The 17,950-nt window shown below is 50.1% G+C and overlaps 6 protein-coding genes across 6 annotated transcripts; 3 read left to right on the top strand and 3 right to left on the bottom strand.

Annotated features, from left to right (window-relative positions):
• Nucleotides 1-207: 207 nt before the first annotated feature.
• On the top strand, nucleotides 208-1,915 carry Z518_02751 (1-pyrroline-5-carboxylate dehydrogenase; the record flags this gene model as incomplete). Its single annotated transcript, XM_013419778.1, has 2 exons — nucleotides 208-1,699; nucleotides 1,755-1,915. 2 exons carry the CDS (start codon nucleotides 208-210, stop codon nucleotides 1,913-1,915), a joined length of 1,653 nt encoding a protein of 550 aa, XP_013275232.1.
• A 478-nt stretch (nucleotides 1,916-2,393) lies between these two features.
• Nucleotides 2,394-4,173, top strand: Z518_02750 (tubulin beta chain; the record flags this gene model as incomplete). Its single annotated transcript, XM_013419777.1, has 8 exons — nucleotides 2,394-2,405; nucleotides 2,520-2,543; nucleotides 2,598-2,623; nucleotides 2,684-2,725; nucleotides 2,775-2,829; nucleotides 2,886-3,018; nucleotides 3,071-3,393; nucleotides 3,442-4,173. The coding sequence occupies 8 exons, from the start codon at nucleotides 2,394-2,396 to the stop codon at nucleotides 4,171-4,173; spliced, it is 1,347 nt and encodes a 448-aa protein (XP_013275231.1).
• Nucleotides 4,174-5,958: 1,785 nt separating this feature from the next.
• Z518_02749 (uncharacterized protein) lies at nucleotides 5,959-6,357 on the bottom strand (the record flags this gene model as incomplete). Its single annotated transcript, XM_013419776.1, has 2 exons — nucleotides 5,959-6,021; nucleotides 6,115-6,357. 2 exons carry the CDS (start codon nucleotides 6,355-6,357, stop codon nucleotides 5,959-5,961), a joined length of 306 nt encoding a protein of 101 aa, XP_013275230.1.
• Nucleotides 6,358-7,752: 1,395 nt separating this feature from the next.
• Z518_02748 (uncharacterized protein) lies at nucleotides 7,753-8,961 on the bottom strand (the record flags this gene model as incomplete). Its single annotated transcript, XM_013419775.1, has 2 exons — nucleotides 7,753-8,683; nucleotides 8,747-8,961. 2 exons carry the CDS (start codon nucleotides 8,959-8,961, stop codon nucleotides 7,753-7,755), a joined length of 1,146 nt encoding a protein of 381 aa, XP_013275229.1.
• Nucleotides 8,962-11,406: 2,445 nt separating this feature from the next.
• On the top strand, nucleotides 11,407-12,903 carry Z518_02747 (argininosuccinate synthase; the record flags this gene model as incomplete). Its single annotated transcript, XM_013419774.1, has 2 exons — nucleotides 11,407-12,504; nucleotides 12,754-12,903. 2 exons carry the CDS (start codon nucleotides 11,407-11,409, stop codon nucleotides 12,901-12,903), a joined length of 1,248 nt encoding a protein of 415 aa, XP_013275228.1.
• Nucleotides 12,904-14,605: 1,702 nt separating this feature from the next.
• On the bottom strand, nucleotides 14,606-17,720 carry Z518_02746 (uncharacterized protein; the record flags this gene model as incomplete). The annotated part of the gene is made up of 3 exons (XM_013419773.1): nucleotides 14,606-17,256; nucleotides 17,308-17,578; nucleotides 17,637-17,720. The coding sequence occupies 3 exons, from the start codon at nucleotides 17,718-17,720 to the stop codon at nucleotides 14,606-14,608; spliced, it is 3,006 nt and encodes a 1,001-aa protein (XP_013275227.1).
• Between the last annotated feature and the right edge of the window lie 230 nt (nucleotides 17,721-17,950).

Raw genomic sequence — 17,950 nt, 5'->3', positions numbered from 1 at the left:
AGAATACAAAGTCTGCCAAATGGCGACGTGGGGTAGGCAGTTTTCTGTGAGGAGGTCTCCAATCTGATTTCGTCAGTAGGTTCGTGACTTCGAGTAAAAATGTCTATTTCGTGTAGAAATCTGGTCTCTCTACCTCGACATTCTCTTTCTTCGTCCTCGTCTTCCCCCGCTCAGTTTGTACGCGGGTTTCATTCTTCTCCATCCGCCATGTCCACCTTCGGTGCTTTCAAGATTCCCATCATCTCCAACGAACCAAATAAACACTATGGCAAGGGCTCTCCAGACAGAGAAGGTCTGGCGTCTGCAGTAGCAGCATTGCAGAAGAAGGCTCCCCTCGATATTCCTCTGGTGGTCTCTGGCCAACCCATCAAGACCTCTTCCATCCTCGCCCAGAACAATCCTTCCTTCCACGCAACCTCCATTGCCCGATATTCGAATGCCTCCGCCAAGGATGTCAACCAAGCTATCGAGGGAGCCCTCGCCGCGAAGCCTGCGTGGGAATCCCTTCCCTTCGCCGACCGTGCCGCCGTCTTTCTCAAGGCAGCCGATTTGATTAGCACAAAATACAGATATGAACTGATGGCTGCTACAATGCTGGGACAAGGCAAAAATGCATGGCAAGCCGAGATTGATGCAGCTGCGGAGTTGATCGACTTCTTGAGGTTTAATGTCAAATACGCAGAAGAGCTGTATGCTCAGCAGCCACCATACAACTCTCCTGGTGTCTGGAATAGAGTGGAATATCGACCATTGGAAGGCTTTGTCTACGCGATCTCTCCATTCAACTTCACAGCCATTGGGGGAAACTTGCCAGGCGCTCCCGCTCTGATGGGCAATGTGGTTATCTGGAAGCCCAGCCCGTCTGCTGTTGCGTCCAACTATCTGGTCCACCAAATCCTGATGGAAGCCGGCCTCCCGGCGGGTGTTATCCAATTTGTGCCCGGGGACGCTGAGGAAGTGACTGAGGCTGTTCTCAGCCACAAGCAATTTGCTGCTCTACACTATACCGGCTCCACCGCTGTCTTCAGAAAACTGTACGGTCTAATCGGTCAAGGTATTGCTGAAGGAAGATACAAGGGATACCCCAGAATAGTGGGGGAGACGGGAGGAAAGAACTTCCATCTCGTTCACAAGAGCGCCGACATCGATAATGCCGTGGTGCAAACCATCCGAGGAGCATTCGAGTATCAAGGTCAAAAATGCAGTGCATGCTCGAGGTTGTATGTACCTTCCTCGATATGGCCCGCCTTCAAATCCAAACTTGTGACCGAAACAGAGAAGTTGAAAGTGGGCCCTCCCGAAGAATTTGGCAACTTCATTGGACCTGTCATTCACGAGACGAGCTTTAAGAAGCTCTCGGGCGTGATCGATGCTGCCCGAGACGACAAAGGCCTGGAGCTCATCACCGGTGGGAAATACGATAGCTCTAGGGGATATTTCGTGCATCCCACCGTCTATGTCGCCAAGGACCCTGCTCACAAAAATATGAACGCCGAATTCTTCGGTCCGATATTGACCGTCTATGTTTATGATGATTCCCAAGCCGATGGATTTGAGGAGATCTGCAAGGTGGTGGACCGTACTTCTGAATATGGTCTGACTGGTGCCGTCTTTGCTTCAGATCGTGCAGCAATCAGGTATGCTGAGGAGGCTTTGAGAAATGCCGCTGGAAACTACTACATCAACTGCAAGAGCACAGGTGAGTGTCAATGATTTCATGCTGTCCGAAGAATACACCGTTAATACTGAACAAGGTGCTGTGGTCGGTCAACAGCCATTTGGAGGAGCACGTGCTTCAGGTACCAACGACAAGGCTGGATCCGCTGCCATCTTGTCGCGATTTGTGAGTATGAGGTCGATAAAGGAGGAGACTCTTCCCACCACCAAGGTTGAGTATCCTTCGAATGACGTGTAGGATGGGGGATATTTGGGACTCCGTATACCCCTGCGTTATACATCTGGCAAGATTGCATGAATTATGAGAATGGGATTCGGCAGGTAGAGAAAAGCATTTCAACTGCAGGAATATTGTGCCTGGGTGGCAGAATAGGTTCCTTGGTGGTTAATACAATCGTTGCCTTTATCGGGCCTTGGTTTCCCACGCCGTCCTAAGTAGTAGAGGCATTTTAGCCTGATTTGCTCTAGTGCAAGGAAATAGCATCTTTCTTCACCGCCCTTCACGCTTTTTAAACCAAAGTGGCTATCGCGGACGAAGCTTGGCGTTCACCTTCCGGTTTTTGTTGATGGAGCCCCATTCCCTCGACTTTGCCCACAATCACTCACCCAACAACATCTCTACATCTCTCCGACTCCCTTTGGTGTAGCTCTCCGATCTTCAATCATCATCCTCCCATTTATTCAGCTACCTTCTCAAGCCTCTTTCATCCGTCAACATGCGTGAAATTGTGAGTTTTGGCAGCCTGCGCTACGCGTCTTTTGACCCTGTCTACCCCCTTTGCCTCGACCCCACCATCACGGCTCTTTGACAGGTTCGACAACTGACATAACTTCTCCAACAGGTTCACTTGCAGACTGGCCAATGTGTACGTATTCTCATTCTCGGTCTTCTTCGGAAATTTTGACTGACTGATCGGTAGGGCAACCAAATTGGAGCTGCCTTCTGGTGCGCAATTCTTTTTGGGACGCGAGAGAGCCCCTATCAACAGCTCTAACTGGATCACAGGCAAGTCATCTCTGGCGAACATGGCCTCGATGGTTCTGGCGTGTATGGAGACTCACCTCTTCCACCGCACCCTTTGAACTGACGCTTTCAGCTACAATGGCACTTCGGACCTCCAACTCGAGCGTCTGAATGTCTACTTCAATGAGGTATCCCTCCACCAAAACACCACCTCGCATCTCCCCCCTGTTAACTTCATATCTAGGCTTCCGGAAACAAATATGTTCCCCGTGCGGTCCTTGTCGATCTCGAGCCTGGCACCATGGATGCTGTCCGAGCTGGTCCTTTCGGTCAACTCTTCCGTCCCGACAACTTCGTCTTCGGCCAGAGTGGTGCCGGTAAGATATAAAAGTGGAAAACATGCTGGGACAAACAATAACATATATCCAGGAAACAACTGGGCCAAAGGTCATTACACTGAAGGCGCTGAACTTGTCGATCAAGTTCTCGATGTCGTTCGACGAGAGGCCGAGAGCTGCGATTGCCTTCAAGGCTTCCAGATCACCCACTCCCTTGGTGGTGGCACCGGCGCTGGCATGGGTACCTTGTTGATCTCCAAGATCCGTGAAGAGTTCCCTGACCGCATGATGGCAACCTTTTCCGTCGTTCCATCTCCTAAAGTCTCCGATACCGTTGTTGAGCCATACAACGCGACGCTCTCTGTCCACCAATTAGTGGAAAACTCTGATGAGACCTTCTGCATCGACAATGAGGTATGGGATATTGGTCACCATCATGTCTGTTCTGGCTAACCATTGCAGGCTCTCTATGACATTTGCATACGTACCCTCAAGCTGTCCAACCCATCCTACGGGGACTTGAACTACCTTGTCTCGGCAGTCATGTCGGGTGTCACCACTTGCTTGCGCTTCCCCGGTCAACTCAACTCTGATCTTCGAAAACTCGCCGTCAACATGGTCCCATTCCCTCGGCTGCACTTCTTCATGGTCGGATTCGCTCCACTTACCAGCCGTGGTGCTTATTCTTTCCGTGCCGTGACGGTCCCAGAACTGACCCAACAGATGTTCGATCCCAAGAACATGATGGCTGCTTCCGATTTCCGAAATGGTCGTTACTTGACTTGCTCTGCAATCTTCCGTGGCAAGGTCAGCATGAAAGAAGTCGAGGATCAGATGCGCAATGTCCAGAGCAAAAACAACAGCTACTTCGTTGAATGGATTCCCAACAATGTTCAAACTGCTCTTTGCTCGATCCCGCCACGTGGTTTGAAGATGTCATCTACCTTTGTCGGCAACTCTACCTCCATTCAAGAACTCTTCAAGCGTGTTGGTGATCAATTCACTGCCATGTTCCGACGAAAGGCTTTCTTGCATTGGTACACTGGCGAAGGTATGGATGAGATGGAATTCACCGAGGCCGAGTCCAATATGAACGATCTCGTCTCTGAATATCAACAATACCAAGATGCCAGCATCTCTGAAGGCGAGGAAGAGTATGGTGAGGAGGAAGCCCCATTGGAGGAAGAAGTGTAAATGTGGAAAGAATCGGTACAAGAGTTGACTTGGGTCATGTTGTGTGCTCTGGACATGACTATTGATTGCTGATGTTTGGCCACAAACACATCTTTTACTTTGTGCAAAGTGAAACCGAGTATAATCATGTATGGAAAGACGGGCAGGCACAGAGCCAATTCGTACCAAAGCCAGGCGAATTTTCATTCTCGGTCAGTGTAGGAGTTGAATTCAAGAAACTATGGTGAAGGCAAGCAAAGTTTCGCACCCACATTCAAATTCCGTCCTTCTAGCATTTCTCATCTTGGGCTTGTACAAGCTGGACCTGGATTTTGGGATCGAGTCTCTCGATTCATGCGTCTTGCTCGACCGGTTGATGGCGTCTGTCTTCGGTTCTCTGTTCTCGTTTCTTTCAAGTCGTGCCCCCCAAACGCAAACCAAAATTCCAAGTAGTCACAGCTTCATGCTTACGCATACGTAGTGAAAGGCCTAGTTCGTTTGCTTCGCTCTGAGCTCCCACATATCCAGTCTCGGATTCAAGAACCTTTCTCACGGATTCACCCTTGGAACTTTGAATATTTCTTTCTCTGCATCCTGCAGTGGATGAAATCGAGAGAGATTCAGATTCAGGTCGAGGAAGATAAGTGAACGGAGGAACGGAATTTGGAAGGCTTGGTTGGGGGAATCGGTACAAGGCTGAAATTAAGCAGTAAATATTTCCCTTTTTACAAACTTTATTCCACACGATATGGTGCGATGCGATACACCTGCTATCTGACATCCGTGATGTCACCACGCTCATTCATACGCACACTTGCAGTACGCTCAAACTTCGTCCCTCTCCGACTGAAACGGGTTCCATTCTCATTGCTTTGAACAAAACGTTGGCGGGCTCTGCTCTGCCCTAGGAGATGAAGATGGGGGCATTTTGGTTTTACAAACTTGAATGTGAATGTCAGTCAATCTTTAGTATAGCTGTGCTGTTCGGGTCGAATCTCGATGCCCTAGATGGTTGAGAGCTGGGGACGGATCTCATACAAATTCATAGAGTAGGGGAAGCGGGGAGCGGAAGGGAAGGGAATAGAAAAGAAAATGGAGAGCTGTGGATCAGCAGCACAGTCGTTACCCCTTGCTTTATGCATCGAGCGAGGAATCCAAACATCGCAAGCTGGAAACAGCGACGTAGAGGTAGAGCGAAGGAATAACAATTATCGCAGTTCAAAGTGGGCGGGGTGCGATATTTTACAATGATTGTTTGCACCAGGAGGTCGCACTCGAACGGATGGATTCCACAATGATGGCAGCATCCTGCGACGATTTGTTGAGGAACCTCGGACTGAATACTCGTTATTCTTACCTGTAAATAGGTAGAGTAGCGAGGGGAACATGGTAGAGTATTCCCATGATTTAGGCTCAAATTTGAGATGTTTGGCGCCTTCAACTTTGTAAGCTTTTTGAAATCAACTAAACAAATCTACCGAGGCATTGCTTTGAACGTTCATGGATGCATAAGTGTGACCGATTGTGGAATTTCTGCCATGAGGTCAGGTAACAGGGGGCCAAGGTTAGCAAAAAGGAAGCAGATGATTCTCAACTGTAGTGGTTTTCTCGCCTGCGCGGTCACCTTTCCGTGTCAAACCATGTTCTTTTCCATCCTGCTTTGCATGTCTCTTTCATTCTTGCAAATATAAACCGTCAAGAGACCACAAATGCCACAGTGGACCAGGGATCTCTCTTTTGCAGCACTTCTTGTAGCTCGCATGTAGTGACTGCAGGCCCTCCATACCCAATGTTGACTTCGTGTTCTTAAGCCCGACCACCAATCTGTTCTTGATGTACCTCGATGGAATCGCCATCTGCCATTTCGAGCTAGAGTCAATCTTGTCAGCCTGTGCGATCCCATTCATTGTGCTCTGAAGTGTTCACCATGATGGTGGGGGTGTATCTGAGAGAACCACTCACTTGCTCTGGAGTGTCTGTTGCCTGCACTCGACTACCCTCGAACAGAAACCTGGCTGTGCGTGGGTCTTTGCCTTGCCTTTCGCAGAAGGCTTTCATGAGTTTCTCCAATTTGGTGCTCCGCTTGATTTTGAAAAACACTTCATTATTTCCATCTGTAACTTTGATGTTGAGGTGTTCATTATTCGCTGGCGTTGCAGGTATATCGCCGGCCCCATTGGGTGATTGTTGACCTGCGTCAGACATTGTATCGGGGTGGAGGATGAGAGGGAAAAGGAACGTCTGTCGAAGAGAGGGGTAATTTCACAGTCGCGCAAACTATTGAAAATGCGCTTCGGTGTTAGAATTGAGTCATCTTAAGAGCGGAAGGGGGAAATATAGATCGAGTGCTAGTGGTATCCTACCCGACTGACGCAGAGAGGGTGAACAAGTCTTGAGAGTGATTGAGACGGAGATGTCGAGGGGAGATAGAAAGGTGGAGAGACTGATGGAAGAGTTGATGTAAGTAAGAGAGAAGAGGAAGACAAGAGAGAGTCAAGTAGGGGGAGCCTTGCGGACTTAAATAATTGAATTTCCAGAAGGCGCGTGAGGTCGCAATCACAACGCTGGCGGCACTGCATCCCAAAGGCAAATAGCAATGGAATCCCAGTCGCAGCCTGAGGCGGCGAGCAACGAAGTGACGTTTGCAAGGTCGCCCAGCATTCAAGGCCAAATGTCTGGTCATCGTCCTGTCATTACCGCTCGTGCTTCACTGTTTTGTAGAACAATCGGCGGGAGCCTAGCAGATTGACCCTGCGGATTTACAAATGCAATACATGTCAAGACAACAAATCAGCCTTATGGCACGGCGAAAGAAATGAGAGAGCATGGTAGGATGGATTGATTCACTCTGGTGAGCAGCGTCCCTGCTCAAACACGTCTATCCTCCGATGACTTTGAATTCTGGCATCTCTAACATTCTCGTCAGTCTCTTGTGCTTGCTCCTGAGCCTCACTCACTTTAATCGGTGACTTTCACAGTCTTCTCTCCTGGAATACTCTTCGACCTGCCAAAGCCGGCATCGTCCCTCCTTCAATTGTATACGAAATTGCCGTCTCCAAGACTCCCGATCCTCCGGGTCTCGATTTCCTCCTTCTCGCTTCTTCGTGGTTTCCGATCAGGCAGCTTTGCTTCCGGGGCCTGCTTGAGAGAGGGCTATTCCACCGAATACTTAAGATGTTTCATAATCCCCGTCCTGATTTCGAAACGGCTTCTGGATCTGCATCATCTTCAGAGTGAGCGTGATACACTGATGTTGTGAGGAGAACGACTCCTCCATCAGTGTTGTCTTTGTCGTCAAAATGAATGGAAGACTCTGCTCAAGGGGCTGACTATCATGTTTATTAAATTGGAGGTTTTGTCCTGAAGGCCGTGCTGTTCCAACAATTACTCCAATCCATGTCGTGCGCAGAGATGGAATCATGAGATACCAGGTAGCCATTTCCCACCCCATTGCACGACAACCCCATTGTTAAATTCATGCAAGGGGGTGTCAGCTCGGAGGAATGATGTAAATGTTTGGGGAATTTATATATTTTCAATTCTGTGGCCAGAATCGTGAGGTAGAATACAGGGCCAGCATGGTTCTAATTCAAGTCAAATCTACAGCCACGTCGTCGGCTGCTGCAGGAGCGCAGCCTGTCGAACCCCTTCACCAGCGCCACTGACCCTCTCCCTGCTCTGGGCCTGTTGCTGACTCCCTGAACTTCCACCCCCTCCTAGACCTCTCTTCATCATTCTTCCCAATATCCCCACCATCTCTGCTGCATCCTCAAATGAATCATCATCCATGCCCTCTTGCGCTTCATACACATGCCGAATGCTCAATCTTGCCATACGGCGGGACTGTTCAGCCTCGTGCAAGCAGTCATAGACGTATGCGACATATTCAACTTTAACCGACAGACGAACGGGGTGTGAACCAGGCAGAAGGCGTTCGGCGAGTTCGTTGGCTTCTCGGAACGCTTGTGTCGCATAAGGTCGATAGTCTTGGAGGGGGAGGAGGAAGGTCGCGGTACCATTGCCATTGGCCGAGCCATTGGTATATGGGTGGGTGGGGGGGACAGGGAGGCCGGGGGGAGTGCGTGTCGTCGTAGTTCCTCCCCCAACAGGGCCGCCGAGGCTGATTGCTGGTGAACGCTGGCGACCGCCAGTGGGTGAACGAAGAGTAGGTTCTCTCGAAGGGGGCTTGGAAGATAGTCGGGGTGATAAAGGGTCCGGGAAAAGTGAGAACGATCCTGATCTCGACCGGTTGATTCGATCGTTGACGGGAGGTTCGTTGTGAAAGAGGACGAAGATATGATAGAAGGAGGCTTTTAATTTATGAGACAGAACACGAAGTTCGACGTAATTTCCTACCATGGGGAGCACATACTGCTCCACCATCACAAGTCCTTCTCGCGCCAGCCACAGGATATGGTGAATGAGATGTCTGGCCCTCGGATCTCGAACAGGATCCAATCGTTTGGCTTTCCGAGCGCGAAGAAGCTTTTCGGCAAGAATGACTGAGAGGCCCAGGACACGGAATAAAAAACTACAACACCATGACCAATTAGTGTCTGATCACATGTCTCGGCCAGGACATTGGCTCTCTCACCTCGACAGATAATTATTCTCTGTGGTGGTCACTTTTGCAAAATAACCGAGAAACTTTTGATCCACTTCCGAGGAGGCCATCCAAAATGAATATAAGGGAGGGCCCTCCGACGGCTGCCACTGTCGAGACAGATACGTCAGTTCAATGAATGTCCGCTTCCATGGTTTTCGTGTGGGAGGTGATGATTCGGAGAATTCGGGGTTAACTGTATCCATTTTTCTGCACCAGGAGCCTCGTTGGGACATGGAAACAACCGCCCAGAGTCGCTGGAAACAATTCTGGACGCTTTTATGGTAAAAAGCTGGGGGTGATTGATTTCTTCAGCATCAATGGCAGGAGAGATTCGATTCGATCCGGTCGAAAAGACCCTGGTGATCGTCCATCGACTGAAGGAATAGAACAATGGGAGGAAACACAAAGTGATGGTGGTGAATTGAACTGAACTGGACTGAAGGGTGGTTTGTGGAACGCGAAAAATGGCAAAAGTGCAATTTACCTCTAGCCGCCCGGCGTCAGATTAGGCGCTTGCAACCAGCTGTCTCAGAACAAATTTTTTGTAATTCAAGTTGGACAGGGCTTCCGAGCCTCGTGCCTTTTTGGAATCCGTTCGGACTCTTCGGAGAATTTTTGGTGAGTGGGAAAAAAAGGATTCAGACAGCCGGCCGTTGAATGGAGTTCGATCGACTCTTTTTGGATTTCGACGTTGTTGGATGAGGATAGAAAAGCAAGATCAAAAGTGAGTGTGTGACCCAAGCGAGTGACTCTTCCTCCTTCTTTAATAAAGCGAACGGATATTGGTTGGATATCGAGTGTTGGTACAAAGAGAAAGTATAGGTTGTAAAATTTTGGAGGAGCCCGGACAATTAGTATTAAATTTTTGGATGTGCTGTTGTTACAAAAATGTACAGATGAAAAATGGTTCGCAGCAGGATTGGACAGGACAGCTGCCCAAAATAAGACCGGGGGTTGTTCAGGTGTCGGGTATCTGGGACAGTTGTCAGCCTGTCGAGTCTGCATAGAGGATTTTTTGCATGACGTCCTTGTTGCTGGAAGATTTTTGAAGCCACCGTACCTTGGGATTGGACCGCTAGGTCGAGAAATTGACGCAAAATTGCCTATTCGCCCGGCACGGTATTTTTCTAGCCAATGATTGTGGGACAGGTTGATCAAGGTTGGAATTGCGGTCGCAGGAGGTCTGGAAATGAGGCTGTAGGGTAACGCTTGTTCTCGTCTGACGCATATTGCTGTCGTCAGGTGAAGAATGGACCTTTAGGGAACGACGTCCAATGGGGAACTGAATTGCTGCCCGATTTTTTGGTCCCTGAAATGAAGTTTGGAGCTCCGCGGTGGTCCTGATCGAGAGAATTTCAGGGTAGGGAAAAGACAGGATCGACGAGAGACCGTAGTGGGCATAGATGGCGATCAAGCTCGAAATTGCCGATGGAAAGCAGGTAGAAACAAAACGAAGGTGAAATTCTAGGTCGGATTGGGAACCAAAACGAACGAATGTAGGTGAGTGAGTGTGTGCGTTTGCCAGTTAAGGTGCTGGCAAGGGCCGCGGGAGGCTGCAGGTGCAGACAGGATGCATCATACCATGACGACGATGCGGTGGGCAGCGACTGAAGGGGAGCAGAAAAGGTAATTCGTCTGCTTAGAGCTCGCAAAAGAATCAATGATCGAAGAGGAGAGGACCAGTTGTAAGTGGTAAGCTCGGAGAAGTAGACGAGAGGCTGAGAGCCAGCGATCTGGGAGAGCTGCAACGTGCCAGCGCACCAAGCGCGTCTCCCCTGGTCGACATTTTACCAGATTGGGAGATAGCGCGTTGTACCGGTTCGACCGGGGTTCGAATTAGGTTTCTGGAAGCTAGCTAGGAGAGGATAAGCGGGAGGAAGAGAGCAAGATGAGGGTAGGATAGAGATCCAGATATGATCGGCAGAGAAAGATTCTTTCCGCGGAAGACTGGTATCGGAAGATGAGGAGAAGGAAACAGGACGAGAATTAACAAAGACAAGATTCATGCAAGAGAGAGCAAGATAAAAACGAAGGCGCCAAAGAAAAGAGTGTTGCCAGTACATGTCACAGAGAATCCGATTTTGGCTAGGAGGGAGGGACACGTGGCACGCTGAGCGGAAAGGAACAAGAAAGATGAGAAAATAGCCAGGGAGAAGAAGTCTGAAGGAGGGAGGAACGAAACACCCTCCAAATGCCCGCCTCCTCAGAACTCAGAACTTTCACACCGCAGCGCCTACTGTAGGTATATAGAGTAGTTCGACGCAATTCGTAGCCATATGCAGAGAGTCACCAAAAAAGTCCGTGTCTTTTCATCACGCCAAGCCTAGTGTAATTACACCTGCGCATTTGGCTTCCACGTGACGTCTCCCCTTCCCCAGCCAGTAGAGGCGGAGCCTTTGCAGTCGCCCAATGATAAACGTTTCCTTTTTCTCCGCGCACAAAGCTCGGTCGCATGTCACCGTCATTGCTCAGAACGACCTGAAAATTTTTTTTTTTTTTATTTTTTATTTTTTTTTTCTGTGCTCGGTTGGCCTGCTACTTATCTGTGTCTTCTCGCCCGCACTCTCGCACGCTGTACTGACACTTCTTATGGGACTACTACTAGTCCGGCCACCACAAGTTCGACCCCTATGACAACCGCCGCCATCATGCCTAAGAATCAAAAGGTCTGTTTGGCCTATAGCGGAGGCTTAGACACGAGTGTCATAGCCTCATGGCTTATTGAACAAGGATTTGAGGTGATCTGTTTCGTCGCAGACGTGGGCCAGGAAGAGGACTTCGAAGCAGTCAAGGAAAAGGCCATGAAGACAGGAGCAACAAAGTGTTATGTTGAGGACGTCAGAGACGAGTTCGTCAAAGAGCTCTGCTTCCCAGCCATTCAATGCAATGCGTCGTACGAGAATGTCTATCTGCTGGGAACATCACTTGCTCGGCCGGTCATCGCTCGAGCTCAAATCGCCGTGGCTGAAAAAGAAGGATGTCAGTTTGTAGGGCACGGCGCAACTGGGAAAGGGAATGACCAACAGAGGCTAGAAGGGGGATTCTACGCTCTCAAGCCTAATATTCGTGTCCTGGCTCCGTGGAGAATGCCCGAGTTTTATGAGACCTTTAAAGGACGCAGCGACCTCCTCGACTATGCTGCCAAGAAAGGCATTCCTGTTACATCAACCAAAGCTAAACCCTGGTCGATGGATGAGAACTTAGCTCACTGCAGCTATGAGGCCGGCATGCTTGAGGATCCAGACACCACACCGCTTAGCGATATGTGGAAGCTAACCGCTGATCCGATCCTTTCTGCCGCCGACGAACCCGAAGACGTCACCATTGACTTCGAGAAAGGCATTCCGGTGAAAATAACTGCACAGTCGATCGGCACAGAGACGGAACCACTTAAGCTCTTCCTTGCCGCGAACAGTCTCGGCCGCAAACACGGTGTTGGACGGATTGATATCGTCGAGAATCGCTTCATCGGCTTGAAATCTCGAGGATGTTATGAGACTCCGGGTCTCACTATCCTCCGCACTGCTCACATCGACTTGGAAGGCTTGACGCTGGACCGTGAGGTCCGTGCTCTCCGGGACCAATTCGTTACCTTCAATTGGAGTAGGATCTTGTACAACGGCCTCTACTTCTCCCCCGAACGAGAGTTCCTCCAGGCTAGCATTGTCGAGTCTCAAAAGACTGTTAACGGTCAAGTCCGTCTCAGACTTTATAAGGGAAACTGTATAGTGATTGGAAGGAGCAGCGTAAGTTTTATCCCTGTCTCCTTCTCGAACGGGGTAGCATTCGCCTATGATGGACACCGTGAACCGAAGGCATATGGCGGGCTTTTCCATTGGAACCCTCTCATTCCGCTCCAGGGGTCCCTTTTGGGCCCTTTAAGAATTGTCTTTTGCAAAGACGGGCCCAACCTCGTTGTTTCCTGACCTCCGTCTATCACCCTCTTGTTTCCCCGTTGTTATGGATCTCTGCTGACGAACTTGGAATAATTACAGCAGACGGAGCGTCTATATGATGCCTCGGAGTCGAGCATGGACGAGATCGGCGACTTCGAGCCGACTGATGCGGGTGGCTTTATTAAGGTGCAGGCTATTCGGTTGAAGAAATATGGAAAATCCAAGGCAGAAAAGGGTGAGCGCTTGTAATGCATGGGTGATATGTACTTGGGAATTCTGGATTCGGCAGGTCTTTGGACACGAACTCTGGACAAGGATCATTGGATGCAGCTTGGGATGCGAAGATTGCGCCAGCTGGATAGACATGGAGGGCGTGGTTTTCTTTTTCACAGCGGATCTTACGGAAAATTGCGTGGCGTCTTTCCTTCTTCCCGTTTGCCTTTCAATAGCTCTCAGTGAAAAGGCTAGGATCATTAGCGGGAATATCTAGTGCTCATTGACAGTCCATGACAGATAGAACCAGCAAAGACGTAGTCAGCCGCCGATCAGTGGCTTTTCCAGCTGGCCATGACAACAATTGCTTCCTAACAGACATTGGCATCCCTTGTTACTCGTCTACCCTCAAGTCTTTCCATCATCCAATACGCTTGAGTCGCTTGCCCGGTCTAGTTGACTGTACGTGCAACATAAAATTTTGCTTTGAATTCGGCCGAGTCGTCCATCCCTGTCAGCTCAGACGCGCAACAATCCAATCCTCTTGTTCTTTGGTCCACCTGGTCCTATCACTAGGATCTTTGGGAGTGCTCGAGAAATACTTCCAGGCGCCGAGCGTCGGCACATCGCATACTTATCCACCACGTCCTCCATCAAGGTCAAATTGATGCCTTGAAGCTCGTCGCCATTGCAATCGGGACTCGTGCGTTCAAAAACCATCTTCAACGTCCTCGTCGTCTTCAAAAATGAAAGTGTCACTGGCGTCCGCACAATCTTGGTTGGTGATGCTCGGGGGAATCTCTTCGTCGTCACTGTTTTCGGTCTCAAAGCGATCGTACCGAAACGTACGCCTCATAGAGCCATAGAACGAATCAAGGCCCGTACAAATTTTTCGCATTGCAGATCTGATTCTCTGAGACTGTCCTTCAGAAAGTTGGCGGGTCTGCTGGTGTTGATGGGAGTAGACTTTCATCTTGAAGTCCTTGAAGTCCTGGCCCCATCCTCTCGGCTGGCTCGGAGAAACCAATTTCCTCTTGTCGAGGGCCAAGGGGAGAAGGATAATAAGCAAGAGATGAAGAACTAAAGGACAAGAACATGAAGTGGTTGGGGAAGAGGAACTGCGCCAAAGGTTGAAACAATTAACCAGGAACAATCGTTGCTGGTACCTGAGTGTGTTCTGCCTGATCAAAAAGAAAGAAGAAAGAAACAAGAAACAAACACGCTATTTGTGCCTGCGGCCTAGCCACTGGCATCCACTATGCCAGTGACACAACACACCTGCCACAGAGCAATGCAGTGACAAAACAAACGCGGTCCGCAATTCACCGCCCAGAGAGCGAAGTGAGTTGGAGCTGAATACCAAAGACACAACATGCAGTTACCAAATTGGTGTACCGAACCAGTTTGGTGCTTTTGGACAGACCAGCCCCGGGGCGCGGCAGCTTTAATTTTCTCTGCATCTCTCTCGCAGTTTCAATACTTGCTGCTTCTTGGTCGTGACGTGTTGCACTATCTTTGTTAGCATCAAGCACGAGCTAAATGAGTTTCTTGCACACCTGGGCATATTGCGACCACTTTGAGTCGAGATCTCTCCACTTTTGGAAATACCAGCCTAGACCTTATCTGGGGTCATATTGGGACTTTGTTCCGTGGATTTAGTCAGTATGGCCGAAGGAGCGTGAAAACCTGTTGTTGATGGGGGGCTTTCCTCCCCCTTCAAACATAGCCGGCAACGTTTTCACTTGCCATCATCTTGCACTCCTTCCATCTGACCATACGTTGGCCCTTGAGGTGGTCCATTCATGGGATTTACGTGGTTCGGCTGTACTTGAGGATGCATTTTTGGGGGCATTTGTCCATATCCGCTGCTCATTGTTCGATGTTGCATGGCATATCCCTGATGAGGTGTCGATCCATACTGATGGCCACCTCCATAGCCGCCTCGAGGCATTCCCATCTGTTGTTGCGGATATACCATTGGAGCCCCTTGATTCGAAATACTAAACATCATATTCGGTGCTGCCGGATGACCTGGTTGTGACCCTTGCTGCATCATCATGGGGGCCATCCGTCCTGGACTCGAGTATCCGGCGTTCTGTTGAGGATATACTTGACTGGGGTTCGGTGAATACATTTGCATTTGGTGATTGAATTGTTGAGGAACTGCCATGTACGGTCCATTAGAAGGCTGCTGAACCATTACCGGTGCACTCATCTGTCCAACCTGAGCATGCATCATCCCGGGAGTGCCTGGGTAAGGTCGCATTTGCATCGGCATTTGTCCACCAGGCGTGCCAAAATAGGGTTGTTGCTGATATGAGAGTTGAGCGGGATGTGCCATTGGCGAGGCATAAGCAGATGCCTGACGAGCTGGCATACTAGGAGACGGGAAAACTCCAGAAGTGGCAGCCCCAAACTGTATCCGATGGTTTCCTTCATCGTATTGATGCGGGTATTGGTGTGGTCCGGTATGTGGTGCATGCTGAGGCGTCGAGATGTGTGGGATATTAGCAGGACCATTCGGGATTGGCACCCCCTGTCCAGGAAATGGAATGTGATGACTGGATCCTGATCGGCTTTGAATTGGCGAAGCAACCGGACCACTGGGTTGCTCGAATGCTTCCTCATATGTTTTTTGATCATTGTCTGGCTTGACCGTCCACCTTGGTCCTGTCTGGAATGCATTCGGGATGCCTCCATTGCCACTGTAGTCCTTCTGCACCTCTTCAGGCTTTGTGCCGCTCTCTACTTTCTTGGGAGCATGTTCCTCCTTCATGCGTACTATCGGGTTGAAATCTTTGGCAATCGATGGCCGTTCTGAGGAGGGCTTGGGTTTTCGGTGGCCAAAAAATACCGATGGACTGGCCGTTCGGGAAATGGATCCTCCTCTGTGCGTCGAGCTGGGACTAGACGGAGTTTGGGAGGGAGCGCCGGGATTGAAGGTTGCGGCAGTAGGGCGGAATTCTGAAGCTTTCACGTTCAGATTGAATTTGCCCGAGATCGCCGAAGTTGGAGTGTGCATGTTCGATCGTTGTGGGCTGGTCATTCCATTTTGCTCGGCCATCGGTCCCGTGGGAGGTATTCGGCCGTCAATAATGGGAATTGGAGCCGGGACGGGATGTGGTTGAGTGGCTTTGCGATCTTGTTGGTGGGAACCGAATCTGGGTTGATATGGAGTATTGTTGTTTCGACCGGGGAAAAGTGGTGGTTGTTGCTGGCTGACCGGGCGGTCAGATCGTCCAGGTTGAGGGAATCCCCCACGACCGCGGTTGAATGTCTGTCGGTCGGGCACAGAAGGGGGAGGTTGTGGAACATCGGCTTTGCGGGGGGTGGCGTTGGCCACTGGTGCCGGTGAAGGGCTGGCACCGGTTGAAGTTGATTCGTCATGTTCTTTTTGGGCCTTTTCAACAATAGCCTCTTGTTTGGCCGGATCTTTAGCAAGAATACCAATGAGATCGTTCGGGACTGGCGTCTTCAGTTTGAAGTTTCTGGAGAAACGAAGAAACTCATTCAACTTGGCGGTCCGATCCTGGCTTTGTTGTGCCTTCCTTCTTTCTATCACTCTTTGCTTCTCGAAGTCAGCGAACTGACGGAAGTGGTGTAGGACTTTGGCTTCTACGTTCTCCGTAGGGCCCTGTTGCGAAGCCATGCTACTAGTAGACTGTGGTCCTGTTTTTGCATTTTCAGCCTTGCTCGCGGCTTCCGGAGCCACGACGGGAGTCCCAGCGGCCGATGGCTCCAGAGCCGCTGTAGATGCCGCGCCATTTGGTTCTGGTTCGGTCTTCTCGGTCGAGGCGACGGAAGGTTTCTCCGGAGCTGCCACGGTTTCTTTCTCTTGCTTCGGTTTCTGAACATTGGTTCGGGGGGCTTCAGATCGAGATAGTTGCGCTGAGATAATGGCGGGATCAACAGGAGCACCAGGGATTGTCGCTTGCCCTGTTGGTGCACGTCTTGCCGGCGGAGTATATTTGTTCGGTCCACCAACTGGCAAAGGTGGAAAAGCACGATCATCACGACGAACACCGCTATATTTTTCTTCTTCGTCTTCGCCATCGTTCTCTAGAGCCTGACCACGCTCCTCACGAACATGCGGATTTGTAGATGCCGTGCCCTCTATCTCCCTGGCAATTCTCTCAGCCTCAGCCTCTCTGCGTTTGTATGAGGGGGAGTTTCGGTCGATAGTCGTGGTATAAAGGTTTTCGTCATACGTGCTCTTGGCGCCGAAAAGTTGTGAGTTTGCTGTGAATTGATCCCAGCTAGAAGCATTGCCAGACTCCAGAGCGAAGTCTGTTGTGTCCGGCCCGTCTGGAACCCATCTTTTCAGGGTCCGTTCTCCACGAAGCGAGTTGCCCGAGATGTCGCTGTCAGTTTGAAATCCAGAAGGGGTACCTGCAGGGAAAATGTTAGTCCATGTCGAGGAACTGGAGCTGTCAATCCAACCATTGGCGAGTTTAGAGTTCTCGGGAAGAGAGAACTCGGAAATGATCATGTCGGCCATGTCTTTCACGTCGAAGTTCATTGCGTACTCGGGACTCGAGCCAGTCAAGGCCGCTTCCCGAGGTGCAGCACCATTAACTTGTCCCACCGCGGCAGGTTGTATTTTTCGGACCATCTTCATGGTGATCTTGGAGTGGGTGGGATTGAGGGTTGATCCGGACAATATACCCTCGAATCTTTCTCCAGACTTGACGGTTATGATGATGTTTAAGCCCTGCCACCCGAGGTCAGTCACTTGCAGCCCGTCTTGGTCGGGTAAGGATAGATTTTACAATAGCCGCCCCAAAGAGAAACATCAACCTCTCGTGCGCCTGTTTATCTGTGATGCCCGTCTCTTTCTGGTTTGCCGACCTCATATTGGCTGAATTTCTGGGTTGAGAGGTGCTACCATTCTGATGGACAGCCATGGGGCCGCGCTGCGAACTGGAATTGGAGGTCGAGCCCCAAGCTTTCTGAGCACTCGGTCGGCTAGGATGGAGTAATCAGCAGACGTCTTTTGTGCAAGCTAGCCATGATGGAAGGAAGACAATTTTTGTGAAGCACGTTGCCAGAAAGAAATAATTAGGGTATCACAAGAGAAAGGTTA

This window comes from Rhinocladiella mackenziei (genome assembly GCF_000835555.1).
Source record: "Rhinocladiella mackenziei CBS 650.93 unplaced genomic scaffold supercont1.2, whole genome shotgun sequence".
NCBI classification, from domain to species: Eukaryota; Fungi; Ascomycota; class Eurotiomycetes; order Chaetothyriales; family Herpotrichiellaceae; genus Rhinocladiella; species Rhinocladiella mackenziei.
The sequence above is the reverse complement of the archived record's forward strand: the minus strand, read 5'-3'. Positions and strand labels throughout refer to the sequence as shown.